This window comes from Taudactylus pleione, unplaced genomic scaffold, assembly GCF_031769625.1.
Source record: "Taudactylus pleione unplaced genomic scaffold, aTauple2 ptg000481l, whole genome shotgun sequence".
In the NCBI taxonomy this organism is placed as follows: domain Eukaryota; kingdom Metazoa; phylum Chordata; class Amphibia; order Anura; family Myobatrachidae; genus Taudactylus; species Taudactylus pleione.
The window spans coordinates 2,274,196-2,291,464 of NW_028284883.1; the positions used below are offsets into that span (position 1 = coordinate 2,274,196).

The following is a 17,269-nucleotide window of genomic DNA, read 5'->3' on the forward strand; positions in this document are numbered from 1 at the left end:
TAAAGAAATTATACTGCTAAAAATTGTCAGGAAGATTGAGGCACAAAACTAGTTTGGCTTGCTGACTCCAGGGCTGACAGCAAACTTAGCAAATGATTTGACTTGTTTATGTCAACATAAAAAATACACTGGGGAAGTTGTGAAGGGGATATGCATATGACCTGGGGGCCTGATTCAGCAGGGGGTGCAGGAGAATAATTCACACAGATACCCGAAGTTCGTAATCTGTGTATGCGCCGGACCGCTACTTGCACATGTACAGGATGGGTCTGCAATGTCAAATGGAGTTTGACAGCAGACTGTCAGTAATTAACAGTCTGCTGCAATTTTGGGATGGGGAGGGGGCGACAACGGGCTTTGTTTCCAAAAATGGAGGCTTGCCACTGACATTGGGGGAGAGTGGAGAGGGCAGGACTCATCTGCAGTAGTCAGCTTGCATTACTCCATGGGTCACTCAGCCGACAGATGGACACGCAGATGATTTGATGCTGTGTCCAAGGATGCAGCTCTGATCAGTAATGCATTCAGGAGGTATGATGCCTCCTGCTGAATTACCATAATAGAGCTATCACAGCTAATACCATGTTAACAGCTGCATCCTCTGATGAATCAGGCCCCAGGTTCCTAGCTAATGTCTGGTAGACAGTTAGCTGATTAGCAACCTTGATTGCCAGACCACCTGTGAGAGGCTAACAAAATGTGGAGCAGTTTATCTAGTCTGTCTCTAACTGACTGGGGAGTGGGTTGAGGCCTGCAGAGAGAGAGCATTGCTTGTGATTATAAGTGCTGTACTAAAATTGCTCTTTTGTTGTGAGTTGGACACTATCAGGTATATTCTCTAAAGTGCAGGTTTTTAAAAGTGGTGGTGTTGCCCATATTAACCAATCAGATTCTACTTATCATTTATCTAACACCTTCTAGAAGATAATAGCTACAGGTGAAACTCATTGGGTGCTATGGGCAACATCTTCACTTCTAAAAACCATTACACCCAGAGAGAAAAAACGTTGGAATTAGAGCCGGACAGGCTAGGATTTATTTTTATTTGTTGCTTATTTTATGCTGCTAACTAAAACTAGCTGTGGCTACTTGTACTGAAGCACTGGAATGGTGACCTATTGATTGGCTGTTGCATGAGAATTGCTGCCATTTACCCCAGGAGACAACACCCCTAACCTAAGCTTGCAACAATATATATATTAATGAAATAGTCTTTTTGAGAAATAGGGAGTGCTGGTTTATTTTATATTGCCTGCAGTATGTGCAACAGAAATAATTTCCAGCCCATACATCCATAACATTAGTAGTTGCTAATAAATGTGCTTTAAACTTTGTAGTAGAGATGTATGCAAACAGGATGTAGTTAAGAGCAGAATGCTGGCTAGGGATGTATGATAGGCATTGAGATATCGTAAACCCGACCCCAGAATCCAGAGGGCTGCAGGCTGAAACTACGTAAGTCCGGGGTGCGCATCTTCTTAGCCATGTGGGGGAGGGTTAGGTTAAGGGGCTCCCGGGGGGACTTAGGGTTAGGCACCCCCCCGAGAGGGTTGCATTAGGCTAGGGGAAGGGGGCGTTAGGCACCCCCAGGGGGAGGTTAGGGGTAGGCACCCGCTGGCAGTGTTAGGTTTAGGGAGCGGGGAGGGGGTCTAGGTTTAGGCACCCCTGGGGGGAGGTTAGGGTTAGGCACTAGGGGGGAAGTTAGGGTTAGACATCCCTAAGGGAGGGTTAGGGGGGAGAGGGGAGGGGGGAGGGTTAGCTTTACTTCCGCTGTCAGTATTTCATCCTTTTGGGCTCACCTTGTTCGGATTTGAACCAGCCACCGGCATTTCAATCCCATTCCACACAAACCCCTATATTTTGATTTTGTGTTCTAATTAATCTTTGCGTTTTGGATATTGTTTTGCCTAAAGTGTTTTGTTTTGATATTGTATCTGGATTTTTGAAGAAAATTATAAAAAAAAAACCAGCTAAAATCTTGTACTTTGGACCTGTTTACAGCGATCCAACACCAGAGTTCGGTTTTTAAGTCCAAGGCCCTCATTCAGAGCCGTTCGCTATTTGCGGTCGTTCGTTTAAAAACAAGGGGTGGCTATTCAAATGATCCGTACGCACATTGCAGTCTGTTCACACCTCTAAGTCTGAACGAACGAGCAAAACATACGCTCGTTTATTTGTTAAAAACGCCCCCTGGCCGCTCGCACCATACGTCATGTCCGCTATTTATTAGATTAATCGAGTACATCGACCAGCGTATGAACTGCTCGCTATTCTTGTGGTTGGTGTTTGCTACCACAAATTTGCGAGCAGTTCTGGCTCTAAAATAACCCAGTGACGTGGTCAATGACGCTGCTGTTTTAAATATACACACCCATAAAACGCCCGTTTTGACCTTTAAGCACGCCTGCGTTCGGATCTCCACTCCCCATTTTCAAGCACCTTCCCCTGTTACCACCCACATACGCCTCATTCTGTCACTCAAAATAGCAGGCACTCGCTATATAGCGTACAAACGATTTTCGGCCGCACTGACTGGTTCGCGCATGCGTACTAAAAAGCGTACGCATGCGCAGATGTGCAAACATCGCTCGGAACGAGCGTACTGCCGCTAACGAGCGGCTCTGAATGAGGGCCCAAGTTCTGAACTGACAGCAGACTCGAGCCGGGATTCAGTTCAACATGGAACCCCAAAGTGATTCCAGACTTGGACTCGATTTGACTCAGAACCCCTAATTTTGGGTGTGGTCATATTTCAGGAAAACTGAACTGTACATCTCTTCGATGTAGACAGGGCCGGCTCTAGGGGTGTTCGACCTGAGCTGTCGAACAGGGGTGCCTCCCGTAGAGGGCACTCCCTTCTCCAGCATCCCAATTTCAGCGGGACAGTAGTGTCCCACTGGTCCATCCGTGGGCCGAGGTGGTCTGTGGGTGGTCAAATCAGCTGTGCAGCAGTGCTAGGACCCCAGAGTCTGAATGGATACTGCGCGCATCCATTCAGTGTCGTGAGAGGGCTGGGGGAAGCCCAGCTAGTGAGGCTCCCCCCAGCCTGATGTTATTTGAGGCATGCCATGTGGGCACACCCCTCAGATAACATCCCAGAAGGAGGTGTGGCCTATGATAATTAGGCCACGCCCCCAATTTCGGTCACGCACCGCTGCGCCATGCGCGATATGGAGCGCTGTGCACTCGGCCGGCACAGGATGATATTAGCCCTGGAGCCAGCCCTGGATGTAGAATAAATCAAATTATATCATAATTTAGAAATAAATGTATTAACATGTTTAGATACCTGTGTATATATAAGATCATATACATCAAAATGTAGACATGGCTGCACAGATACTGTCATTACGTACTTATTACTAAGATGTTAAGGACAGCTTGTGCCATGCAAAAGCAATGAGAAACACAGACCCATATGTCTGTGCGCAAAAGAAAATTATTGGACTTCCTCTTACCCTCCTTCCCTGGGAGCAGTCATAGCTGAGATATAATTGTCCTGATTCAGATGCATCTTTTGGCGAATGTCCATCTGAGACTTTATACTGTACAAATGCGCTACAATGCCCCTCCCTTCATATGAATGTTTAAGGACCGAGACACCCACTTTGAACATCTGTCGATGCTGTAATATTGCCTGGTGCATCTTTAGATGTTACAATCAAATTTTTTACCAACCCTATGGCCGGTGCAGCTTTTCTATTCAAGTATCGCCTCCAAAGTAAAGGATGGAGAGAGCGTCTGTGTATGCATAAACATTAGTGATACACCTCCAACCCATCCATATCTTGCTCCAAAGAGAAACCATCTCCGTCTGTCTGTTTATCCACCTTGCAGTCAACACTCAGGAGCACCCAAGACATTTCTGATAATGTTCGTCTCAATCGCAACTGTGCCTCTGTGCATACACACTGTATAACGCAGGCGCCAAAGGAGTTTTTAGGGACTTTCACACATGCACAATAGGAAAAAATCGCTCAACTCCTTGAACATCATAATTCATCGTACTCAGAATCTGGCCCCAATTTATTTTGACAAATGTGCAGACTTCCCCTATATTGGGAAATTAGTTAAACTGTTTATGCCAAATGGGTACTTAAATTTAATCTCTGGTATTTCAACTAAGCAGTGGGATTCCAAAAATCCATTTAATATTAGTTATTGCTGAAAAATAGCCAAAAATTGGCAGCTTTGGAAACCCACCACTTACTAGACATCACCATATATACCATAATGAAGGTGTTAAATCCACTGAATGGTTCATATTGAGACAACGTTGGTATACTGTAATGCGGTGGGCTCTTTGGGCCTGATGCAGAGATGTACGCTCTTCCGATGTTTGCTTAGTTGAGCAATTGTAGGCCATCTGCGCATGCGTCTGAGTATCACTGCGCATGTATCAAGGTACATTCCCGTAGTCACTTGCAGTAACTTTCCATTGGGAAAGAGAATGACAGGGTCCATGTGGGGGAGGTAACTGGGAGTGGCTGCAAAAAAACACAGACATTTCCTAACTGTGTCAGCCTGCAGCTGTGATCCCATACATAGATAAAGAGGGTATCATGTCTCTGTTCAGCTGGCCATTCTGCGCCACCATAGGGCTACTCACATAGCCAACTATAAAATGATCTGCGATGGCGGCTGCGTATTTGTATGCAGTGGCTTGGATTTGCGATGACATCGGTGGCCGTCTCTATGTATATCCTGGCATCTGCTACATTTGCCTATTTTTGCACATCCACTATGTAACAGATCACATTAGCATACAGTTATGAATCATGTCCTTTGTATATTCTTGAAAATGTATATTGATGATGGCCCTTCCTCCCTCACTCCTTTCCCCCCTCCTCCACTGCTTCAATTTATAGATAGTCACAAAGTTTGTCCACAGTGCCATACAGTGAAAAGAGCACAATTGCGTAAACATTATATAAACACATAAAATCAACATAAACTCAAATGAGAAATCCAAAGACAGAGAAAAGGTAGGAGGAGTAGAGAGTAGGATAGTGATACTAACTATGAGACTAATGATGGGTTGTACGGGGGGGGGGGGGGGAGGAGGGAACAACCAGCACTCAATGAGCCTGGATGGACTGACTGGATTAAAGTCACCTATGTTAAAAATGGAGACAGGGAAACAAATACACACTGGTGAGCATGCTAGGAAGAGATAATGAAGTAATATGGTCCTGCCCATGAAGGTCAACAGTCTTAAAGAGTGGGGTGAAACAAGGAGGGTGAAGTGGGATAGAAGGTCAGTGGTTGATCAGAGAAGCTGAATAGAGAATTATGAGGACTGATAGGCTTTATGAAGAAGTGAGTCTTACAGGCTTGTTTAAAGGTGTGGAAATTGTTAGAAAGTCTGAAAGAGTGAGGTAGTGACTTGATGGCTAGAGCAGAGGTTAAGTGATGGTCAGTAGAAATGCAGAATGTGCGCAATGGAGTGCACAATAAAAGAGATTCATAAAAAAAATAGTGGTTGGTAGAGATCCAGTTATTGTGATTTTTTTCTGATACTAAAATGAAATTAAAATCTACTTTGGTAACAACTATTATAAATTTACTTGTAACCATTAATATATTACACATCTAATTTCAATATTTTATACTTTCTCTGTTATGTAATTGATTTATACCTTCTTCTATTTAGGAGGGACAAACCAAGCAAACTATCAAGCCCATTCAGAGAAAACATAACTACAGTAAACACAACTCAATATAGACAATAAAGGTCCATTAACCCAACACTCACCTTTATTAAGCCTGACACGAGTCCCTCAGACTGAATCTGTAGATAGTTCCCAAAAATGGGCAAGGGTAATGGGCCAGGAGGCATCTTCCTTCTTTGCCACACATATTTCCCATAGGAGAGAACTAACATAGAACTTACAAAAGCCACCAATACAACTGTGACACTCTGAATATCAATCATGTTGATGCAATTCAATGGAGCTGCATCTGAGGATAATCTGTAATGTGTTTCCCTTCTCTTGCTGGATTCGAATGTGGGCGTTAGCAGGGTGTAACTGGATCTGTCCGGACAGCTGTTGTTGCCATGGATGTGTTGGCATTGTCCTTGTATGTCATATGACTGAGATTGAGTAAAAAATAAAAGAACTTACATGAACATATGCCCTGTTAACACTAAAAGCAGTTTTGAAAACATAGAATGTTATTACTTCTTTATAATTTATTTAGCAATGTACTGTGGTTGTTTGCATTGTGTTTAAAAAAATGCATTCAGTACCTAACTGACATCTGTAATCCATGTGTCTACACTGTTTATTTTTTGAAATTCACAAACGTCACATAGAACCAGTTGAATGTAAAAGTTGTACACTTCAATAGCAGCCAAGGGATACTATCTAAGCCATCTACAGTCCCAAACTCTTTCTTGTTGAAAAAAATGTTAGCTAATAAAGGTGGACTCAGCCTTTATATCTAAATAATGGTATTGAATCTATGCATAGTACATTGCTTTTCGACATGAAACTATACCCTCACCCACTGCAAAGGTTTATGGTTAGGTTAAGGTTTATGGTTAGGGTAAGAGTTAGGTTTGGGTTAATTTTATGGTTAGGGTAAGGTTTATTGTCAGATTTATGGTTAGTTAGGGTAAGAGTTAGGTTTAGGGTTATGTTTATGGTTAGGATGAGGTTTAGGGGTAGGTTTAAGGTTAGGGTTAGTGTAAGATATAGATTTGGGGTTATGTTTAGAGTTGGGGTTAGGTTTAGAGTTAGGCTACAACATGCAAAACAACTGTATATCGACATTTTGTTGCTGACATGTTAAATGTTAACAGTATGGACATGTCGACATTTTAAGTATATCAACATATTGCTTTTAACTATATTCAACATTCTGACTATGGACATTCAGAATGTTTAATTTTCATCCCACACCCCAGGAATCTGTCCAACTAAGAATCACAAAAAGATACATATTACTGTGTGCTGCGGCTGGCCTCGGGCAGTCTGACTGTGGCTGGAGGAGGAGGAGGGGGCTCTGACCAGGCTGTCACTATCCCTGAGACCATCCCCTCCCCCCGAGTCCCCATCCTTTCCTGTCTTTACTACATGCCCACCCGTTTCCCTGCCTGAGACCACGCCCCTAATCTCGGGTCTCCGCCCCCTGTCTATTCTACATGCACTTTGCTTTCCCTGCCGGAGACCCTGCCTCCTAACCCCGGGTCCCCGCCCCTTCCTCTCCAGACTCTTCTCTACCAACATCTCACAGGCTCTTCCTCTCCTATCCTGTGCCATGGAGCCCAGCCCCAGCAGGGACCACTCATCCTCTTCTAGGACAGGTAAGTGCCAGTGTCATCTAGGGGGGGTGGTATCAGGTATGCAATGGGAAGGGGTGTATTTGTTTTTTTTTCTGGGAAGGGGGGAGTTGGAGTGTGTTTTGCTTTCTGTGGTGGGGTGGTCATGGTGTATTAATGTAGTGTGTGTGTGTGTGTGTGTGGGGGGGAGTGTTTTCATGTTATGTGTATGTGTGTAAGGGGTGTGTTTATATTATCTGTGTTATAAGTTATATGTGGGTCACTGATCACTGTTCTGTGTTTTATGGCCCTCACTGCTGCACTCTCTGCACTATATGGTCCTCATTGCGACACACTCTGCATTATATAGCCCTCACTGTGACACTCTCTGCATTATATGTCCCTCACTTGATGCACTCTGCACTATATGTCTCTCACTGCAACGCATTCTGCATTATATGGCCCTCATTGTAACGCATTCTGCATTATATGGCCTTCACTGTGATGCACTCTGCATTATATGGCTCTCACTGTGATGCACTCTGCTTATATGGCTCTCACTGCTGCGCTCTCTGCATTATATGGCCCTCACTGTGACGCACTCTGCATTATATGTCCTCACTGTTGCGCTCTCTGCATTAAATGGCCTTCACTGTGATGCACTCTGCATTATATATCCTCACTGCTGCGCTCTCTGCATTATATGGCCCTCACTGTGACACACTCTGCATTATATGGCCCTCACTGCTGCGCTCTCTGCACTATATGGCCTTCACTGTGATGCACTCTGCATTATATGGCCCTCACTGTGACACACTCTGCATTATATGTCCTCACTGTTGCACTCTCTGCATTGTATGGCCTTCACTGTGATGCACTCTGCATTATATGGCCCTCACTTTGATGCACTCTGCATTATATGGCCCTCACTGTGACACACTCTGCATTATATGGCCCACTGCTGCGCTCTCTCACATTATATGGCCCTCACTGTGACACACTCTGCATTATATGGCCCTCACTGTGACGCGCTCTGCATTATATGGCCTTCACTGTGACGCACTCTGCATTATATGTCCTCACTGCTGCGCTCTCTGCATTATATGGCGCTCATTGTGACGCACTCTGCATTATATGTCCTCACTGTGACGCGCTCTGCATTATATGGCCCTCACTGTGATGCACTCTACATTATATGGCCCTCACTTTGATGCACTCTGCATTATATGGCCCTCACTGTGACACACTCTGCATTATATGGCCCACTGCTGCGCTCTCTCACATTATATGGCCCTCACTGTGACACACTCTGCATTATATGGCCTTCACTGTGACGTGCTCTGCATTATATGGCCTTCACTGTGACGCACTCTGCATTATATGTCCTCACTGCTACGCACTCTGCATTATATGTCCTCACTGCTGCGCTCTCTGCATTATATGGCGCTCACTGTGACGCACTCTGCATTATATGTCCTCACTGTGACGCGCTCTGCATTATATGGCCCTAACTGTGATGCACTCTACATTATATGGCCCTCACTGTGATGCACTCTGCATTATATGGATGAAGGGTGCTGTGCTGGGAAAGGGGTGCATAATGAATGAGGGGTGCCGACAGCTGGATAATGGGTGCATAATAAGGCCAGGGGTGCTGTGCTTAGAAAGTGGTACTAGATGAGGCCAGGGGTGCTGTGAGATGGGCAGCAACTGGATCAGTGTGTGTGCTGTATGTGTGTATATGTAGCTATATATGGAGGGAGAGAGAGAGAGAGATGTAATGGATACATAAAATGGGGGCAAATTAATCACAATTTTATGTCCTCTGCCAGACTCCTAAAGGAAGGAAGAGTAGGCATGAAGAGGTGGTGGAGAGAGTCTGCAGAGTGTAGTGTGGTGAGATTATCTGCTAGGGGGCACCATCCAAAATCTTGCCTAGGGCATACATTGCTCATTAGATGCAGCCGCATACGGAGCTGCATAATACTCAGAAACAGGCCCATTATCTCCAAACTGCCTGCAACCATAACTGGAGAAATTATAGACTGGATCATGTTTCATAGAAGATATCACAAAATAGATTGTGAAGTGGGAGGAGGAAGGACAGACAGTCTAAAGGCTGCATAGCAATTTCTGTTAGTGTAAATTATATTAATCCACATTAGGTCAGGCATTGATGTAGCTTCTAAACCAGGTCTCCGAGATACGATGTTGTAAATATGTATTTTTGTGCATAACAGGTTTAAAGAAAATAGAAATTGTTCTTTCAAGGGTAGTGAAGAAAATACTTAAAAATACACCCCAGTAATATAGGAAGCACTGTGCTCAGCAGGATAGCAGAAGGAATTGTTTATTTTTCTTACAATTTATGTATATTTCTGTCTATAAGTAGCTATTAGCCTCCACTCCTTCAAATAACAGAACAGTGGAAGTCCCATAATATAACTAGTTGGCAGGGGCGTATCTATAATGTGTACAGAGTGTGCAGGGAACATGGGCCCCTGAGTCCAGGGGGGCCCTGCACCACACACCTTGCACCCATAATATTACTTACCTCTCCGGAGTCCCACAGCGGCCATTTTCCCATCATTTGCGCATGCGCAGTACAGGGAAAATGACCACCACGGCCATTTTCCCGGTGACCTGTGCATTCATTATAGACTCTGGGCACACTCTAGTGCCCAGAGTCTAAAACTTAACTCCGGCACTGGCTGCGCACAGCCCAGTGCGCTGCTGGCCCGCCAGGCGGAGAGGAGGGTGCCTGTATCGGAGACTGTACACGGGCCCCCTCCTCTCTAGAAACGCCCCTGCTAGTTGGGGATATGATGGCATTTTAGCTAAAAATACCTTTCAGTCCCCATTAAAACCAGTTAAAAAGCAACATGTTGACAAGTTTTAGAATGAAATTATAAAACACATGAGTCAGATTCTGTAATTTTTAAATACCAATAGAGATAAATACTAAACAATCCTGAGGTAGCATTTATTTCTATTGCAATTTTAAATCAAATAGGCCAGACATGCCATTGATCGGCAGCTTTGACAACCTGCTCTTTAGTAAATCTACCCCCTGGATTCACTCATTCACTGTATGTTGAGTATGAGGTCTTGAATAATAAGTGTTGTGTAAAATCCAGTAACCTTGTGCTGGAAAGAAAATTTTATTTACAAGAGGACTCTTAAGGTGCGTACACACTGGGCGATATTACTGAGCGATTGCATGATTGCGACATCGTAATCAAGCAAACGCTCAGTAATTGTGCAATTGCTCAGTAATCATACACAAATCGTGCACTTTTATGTCAGAAACGACCAGCAATGCACGCTCCCTGAACATGCAGGCCAATCTGCCGATAATGACAGATTGGCATGTTCAGGAATGATGGACTGTGCCTGCATTGAATGACTGATCGTTCAGTGCAGACACTACAGGTGATCAGGAACGATGGTACGATTATGATTCCTGAACGCCCAGTGTGTACGTACCTTTAGATGTATATAGAACAAGGACAGGGGGTTGCAGTGATTAGTATTCTGCTATCAGCAGAAATTGCAGAGGCTGGAACCTTGAGTTCAAACAGGGAAGACATTTATTGGATTTGAATGTAAATGAATTGTGGTATCCTGTGTTACAGGAAATAGGGGAGTAATTAAGATATGCAGTCTCTTACACAAGGTAAAGGAAATATAAATACATTGTAAACATGCTTAATACCACAACAAATATGCTCTTCCTGGAGCCATCTGCCACGGGTTTGCATATAGATACATTTGAACACCTAATACCATGTATTCACTAGGTGATTTAAATGAGCAAATGAACAATTATGACATCATAATTGTTCATTAATCATGCACTACAATGTCGGAAATGACCAGCGATGCGCGCTCCCACTGGTTGTTTTCGACATCAATCATCGCCTGAACATGCCGGTCAATCTGCCAATAACCACAGATTGGGCATGTTCCTACACTGAACGACATATCCTTCAGTGTAGGCACCAGAGCCGTAACTAGAGATTTTTTGGGTGCCCTGTGCCAGAAAGAGCATTGGTGCCCCACTCATTTTTCAAAGGGACATAATGCACCCAAAAAGGGCCATGGCCTCATAGGGAAGGGCCAGGGAAGAGATAGGAGAGGCCAGGAGCTGCTGGGGATGAAATAAGAGGAAGCTACAAGCAAGAATGATAATAAACAGAAATTTGACAGGCCCAAACAGCGCCCCTTGACCTGAGGTGCCCTGTGCGTTGGCACCAGCCGCACTACCCTAGCTACGGCCCTGGTAGGCACTCCACTTTATGAGGAATGACTGTACGATTACAATGTTGTAATCATACTGTTGTTCCTCTATTGGCTAGTGGATACGCATCTTATGGTTGCGTTTGTCTTCAGGACACACCATGACACCCACAGGCAGGTGTCTGTGCGAAACTATGTGACAAACTATATGGAGGGATCAAAGACAGCTCAATATGTAATCTGTATTTCAATAAAATACTACTTCTCATGTAGCTAAAAATGTCTAAAATCATGAAAAATGCTATGGAAGTATAACTGCCATAAGCTAGAGGACCATATTATTAAGAGACATGAGGAATTCTGTTTCTGGACACTTGCCTGTCTTTATGCTGTAATGTTGGTATCCTTCTGTGATGGATTCATGAGAAATAACTTGATCATACATTTTCCAATTATCTCCTCAAGGTTTACGACAGAAACCAGATTGGCTGTCCCAGGCATCATAATACAGGGTCAGAAATCAGACAACGAATCACAGGAGAGATAGAAATGACATCTGTGGAGGTGTGGTGGGGGATTTTAAAGCACTTGAAGCCTTTTGTCCAATGTCATACTTTGTATATCAATTGAACTTGAGAGGCTGCACCGATTCTCTTGCTGTTCCTTCAGCCAACAGACACAACCATTTGTGTTATATTTCCCATGAGTTTTCCTTTTTTTTTTAGTTATACATGTACTGTCTATTTTATTGTAACCTTTTGATTAACATCATTTTTATAACTAAGCATTGTACATGTTTGCAAAAAAAGTGTTTATATTATTCTTTGAAGTAGCTGTTAATAACCACTTAGGCTACTATAAAACTATACAGTTATTATGAGACTGGTTAATTGAGTTATCGATACATCACAGAGACTACACAATTGTAACTAAATCAAGTTTTGGATCTATGACCTGATTCCGTAGATGGTGACAGGCTACTGGGTAATATAGATGCAACTCCTAAACGGAGTGGTGAAACAAATATATATTGTAGCTATAGTATTAAGCCATACCTTCCATACATCAGGACTTGGTTTCTACAAATGCTCAGTTCTGACACATATATAACATTTAAACAAAAAATAAGAATGTTAATTTATTTATATACTCTTGTATTGATTTTGTTTTTGCCATTGATATGTTTAAAATTGCCCCATGTTTCCTAAACTGTTTATGTAACAGTTTAAGGCGTCAATCCTATTAGCTGCGATGATCTCGCCGATGCGAGTTATTGTGGCAATGGCCTTGGATTCTCTGAATATTGCTCACAGCCCCCTAAGGCTCAGAGTAAAATTTAGCTAATTCGGGTTTGGAGCGGGCCACGAAGGGTGCGAGGTGCCGGTCCATTGCCGGCATTTTAATGCCGTTGCAACAGCAACTTGCAACCCTTCGCACAATATAGGATTGACCCAATAATGTGTTTCATTTATTTTATACAATTATGACACAACAGATCTTATTTATGATGTGAACTTCATAGTAAGATTAACAATTACGCATCTAGATGGTTCATCTGCACATATTGAGGTGGACTCCTAGGTTGATATTTAGCAAACCTTCCACAGAGGGAAAATGGTCAGATTCTAGCTATCAGTTTAAAGAATGTACTAGACACATAATAGCTACACTTTGTTTGCTATTGGTAACTTCTCCACTCTCCACTTCTTCACTTGTCCTCTTTAGAAGACTGGTAAATCTCCCCCTGTACCCTCCTCTCTCAGTAGTTTTCTCTCTGAACTAGAACTGCCCACAGTTATACAGGAGGCAGAACAATGCGAGGAGGCACACTGTACAAAATGTAAACATCACATTAACAATCCAACCTCGTACCATTTTAGAACCACCTAAAACATTTTCATTTCTATCCTTGAATACTGCTCAGTTTAGCCTGTTTTATGAATTGAATCATGGGACATTGGAGCTGTTGAATACACATGGTAATATGGAGTGTGTATAAAGCTCTTTATTGCATTATTTTGTGTGCACCTATAGTTGTGCTTCTTGGCTGAAATGTAACATGGTGGCATAAACTGGGTAATTTTAAAAATTTCTGGACTAGCTGTATCTTAATTATATATTTAGATGGTAAAAAAGTGAAGTCCTTTTGAAGTGTGGAAAAAAATGAGCACCTCTCAGGATCACCCAAATAAATTCCCCTCATTAATCTCATTATCTGGTTACAAATAACTATATAGTTTCTTCACTGCATCACAGTACTGATGCACCTTCTGCTCCTTACTTTGTGGGGATCCCCTGATCCCCTGTGCTTTGCAAAATTCTGCACCTCCACAATGTGATTTGGTGGAACTTTAAATACACTTTGGCATAATCAAGGAAAATTGTCCTGGTGGTTATTAGTGATGTTTTGAAGCAGAAGTTTTGCTCATCATAAAAGATCTCGGTTGTTATTTTTACAGCACCTTGAACTTTAAGAAGGGCTTTACTACTTGTATAAATTGTTTCTACAACTAACAATTTGTACATTGATGCCGTCCAGCAAAGTGTTTGCTTCAAATAGCTAAATCTCTAACTGAATTAATGCCACAATGCTAAAAACTCTGTAACACGTTGGATATTCTGCGAATTGCAGATATTGAATGAAAAGTTCAGCACAGAATGGGCTTGATTTGGAGACATCCATGTTTGCGTCTTTTTTGCCCCAGTTGCATCTGCAAAATTATGCTAATACTAGTATAAGCCCTTCCCTTATGAAAAAAATCAGTGCATCTGAATGTTAAAGGAATGGGAAACCCGCTTTGTGCATCTTTAGACATTACAATCCAGCTTGGTGCATCTTTAGATGTAACCAACATATGCACCATTGAAACTTGCACAAACCCCATGCAAGGTGTGTGTTTGCCCATCTCACCAACCTGAGGATGGCCTGCAAAGTTTCACCCCTACCACCATCACCACCACCACTGCCATAAAGAATGTTTTGTTGACAAGCAGGATCTTTGCTAATTTACACTGATATAGAAAAGTCAAGGAAAATGTGTGTGTGTGTGTGTGTATGTCAGTGTGTGTGTGGTCAAAACACTGATATAGGGATAAATACAATATACCACATGCACAACTTTCCACAATTCTTTGGAGCCAGTTTGACATTGGGATTTGCTCAAACATCTTGTTTCTTGCTACAAACAGATTATTGTAAGTGAAAATGTTATTTTTTTTATTTTTGTATATAATAGAGTGTTTTATCTAAGACTATCTTTGAATGTCATTCTTATTGTTTTTGTATAAACTTTAAGCATTGTATTTTTCTCATATTAAACTTAATTTAGTAAGATTGGTCTCTGTGATTCTTATCAGATCCATTTTGACTGTCAATTCGGCATATTCATGATACATATTTATACTATAGTTTATTTTTTGGGTAAATGCTTCCTATTGTAATGAGTAACTTTAAGTGGTGGCAGACAAATCAAAAGTGAGTGGGAGAGATACTGGGTAGTGTAATAATTTCTATAAACAAATCAGGTAGTTGTTTTTTTTTATTAACTCTTTGGAAGACCAACGACACATAGATTCTTCTGAGTGCTGAACTTGTCAAGTTAACGGGCAGCACTTAGACATTGGAGTATCTTGGAACCGATTCTCAAAATATTCCATGTGAAGCAAATTCTTCAAAATTCTAGATACAAAACTGCAATAGCTGTGGCCTATTTCTATTCATGCACCTGACATTATTACTACAGTTGTGCATACTGAATTGCATTATTATCTCCAAATTGCTACTGTTCAAATGCCTTTCTTAAGCACGAGAAATAAAAATAATTTTGTGGGCTGGAGCAAGGTTTAACAAGCCTCTTTCTGAAGGAGAGATATCAAGATCCTTGGGGTTCACTGTAGCTTTCAGAGTGAATTTTTGCAGGATCACGGTGAAGAAAATGAAGAGTTGCAGACGCACCAGACTTTCAGCAACACATGATCTTTTTCCTGTGATAATGAGATTGCATAAAAAAGTCAGTATAATAATAAAAGAGGATAATGAATCAAATGACAAAATAAAATAATTATATATTACATGAATCTCTCCCGGATACAGTAGATAAGTTAGACATTCTGATGAATATGCACTTCTACAACACATACTGTAGATACTCTCAACTACAATGCAAAGTAAGTCATACTCTTCTGCAGTACACAGATAAGTGCATTGCAACAGTATACTCCTGTGCAATTGGCAGGTGAACACACTTAAAATATTCTGAGGCTTGTACTGCTGCAGTAGACAGAGGGGCTGTCCATGTGTAATGTCACATTCCAACACATTTCATTGTTCAGGCCACCTCATTGGGATCTCTGGACTCCTTAAAGGAGAGATAAGCACTCATATATTTCATGCTACTTATTTTTTTTTTGTATTTAATAAAACATTATATATATTCGGTACAATGTTGGTATGAATGGTTCCTACTATAGCCAAGTTAGATCAAATCACCACCAACACAGTTTATTTATATACAATTTATGTTTTTTAACAGTGCACACTAAGTTGCTTTATTTTCTTTTTGTTGTTGCATCATACTTGCCAACTGTCCTGGGACGTCCGGGAGCCTCCTAAAAATTGGGTGGTACTTTTGGCACCCCGGAAAAGTGGGCAAGTCTCCCAGCCAGTGCCAGCCGACCACACCCTCAGTCAATTGCTGCTTTTCCCCCAGCCAGCGTCCGCTCCCTCTTGTAAGTGGGTGGTTCGGGGGAGCTGATGACGCGATTTGCGCTGAATCGTGTCATCATGGCCCCAGCCCAGCTGCACAATGATGGTAATCTCAGCATTGTGTGGCAGGGGTGTGGCTGTGATGATGTGATTGCAAAGTTACACAGCCCGCCCCGTCCCCAAATTCACATCATGCCCTGTTGCTGTGCCGATCTGGCTGCATCTATGTGGAGGAGACAGCCAAACTGTCGGCAAGTATGCGTTGCATACTGGACTTGTGAGATGAGTTTCCTTAAAATCCATCTTGAGAAACAAAAAATACAGACAACATTTGGATATATACATTTTATCTTCGTTTTTCTATTATTATTTAGGCATTGTTAGGCACTGAATTTATTCTTTGCTGTGCCGGGTGCCCACACTAAGATTTCAATAATACTAGACAAAGAGATGCAGCTCTCCTAGCGACTTCTGAACATATAGACTCTAAGGGGGCATGTTTTTATATCAAACAATCCACAGGCAGTACTCCAGATGAATAATGAATGCACAATCACATAGCTATATAGTGCAACGTTTCAGCGGCATTATTAGCGCTTTTATCAAGCCAGAATAAACATACATACCTTAGCAAATTAAATCGCAAAACCCCTCATTCATGATGGATGCCCTCCCCCTGCCCGGCGCCCAAAGGCTGTCTCAACGGAAATGATGTCACCCCCCCCCTACCGTTACCATGGTGAGATGTCAAACACCCAGTTACCATAGATATTGAATGTCCACAATACAAAGACAACAATACTTACAATACATATACTGTATGACACTATTACATCAAACATACAATACATAGTCAAAGAAATACATCAAACCAGAAAAATCTTTGTGCTAGCCAATGACGAACATCGCCGGAGACGCATGATACCCACAATCACAATCATTATGTGAATAGAGACATATATGGTCATAACCAGTTGGTATGGAACTCCTGAGCCCCAAAACACACCCTGTTACAAAACACGTCTTAAATGATAAGAAAAACATACTGGAAATATTAAATT

At 42.2% G+C, this 17,269-nt stretch overlaps 2 protein-coding genes across 2 annotated transcripts in view; both read right to left on the minus strand.

The window, feature by feature from the left end:
- LOC148502843 (cytochrome P450 2A4-like) overlaps positions 1 to 5,993 on the minus strand; it is a 55,717-nt gene extending 49,724 nt beyond the window's left edge. Inside the window, exon 1 of the mRNA XM_088449283.1 lies at positions 5,756 to 5,993. Within this exon, the coding sequence (XP_088305409.1) occupies positions 5,756 to 5,935 (180 nt within the window). The 5' untranslated portion in view covers positions 5,936 to 5,993. The remainder of the gene's footprint in view (positions 1 to 5,755) is intronic.
- A 9,309-nt stretch (positions 5,994 to 15,302) lies between these two features.
- The window catches only part of LOC148502844 (cytochrome P450 2F2-like), a 47,843-nt gene continuing 45,876 nt past the window's right edge, over positions 15,303 to 17,269 (minus strand). The window contains exon 9 of the mRNA XM_088449325.1: positions 15,303 to 15,487. Within this exon, the coding sequence (XP_088305451.1) occupies positions 15,303 to 15,487 (185 nt within the window). The remainder of the gene's footprint in view (positions 15,488 to 17,269) is intronic.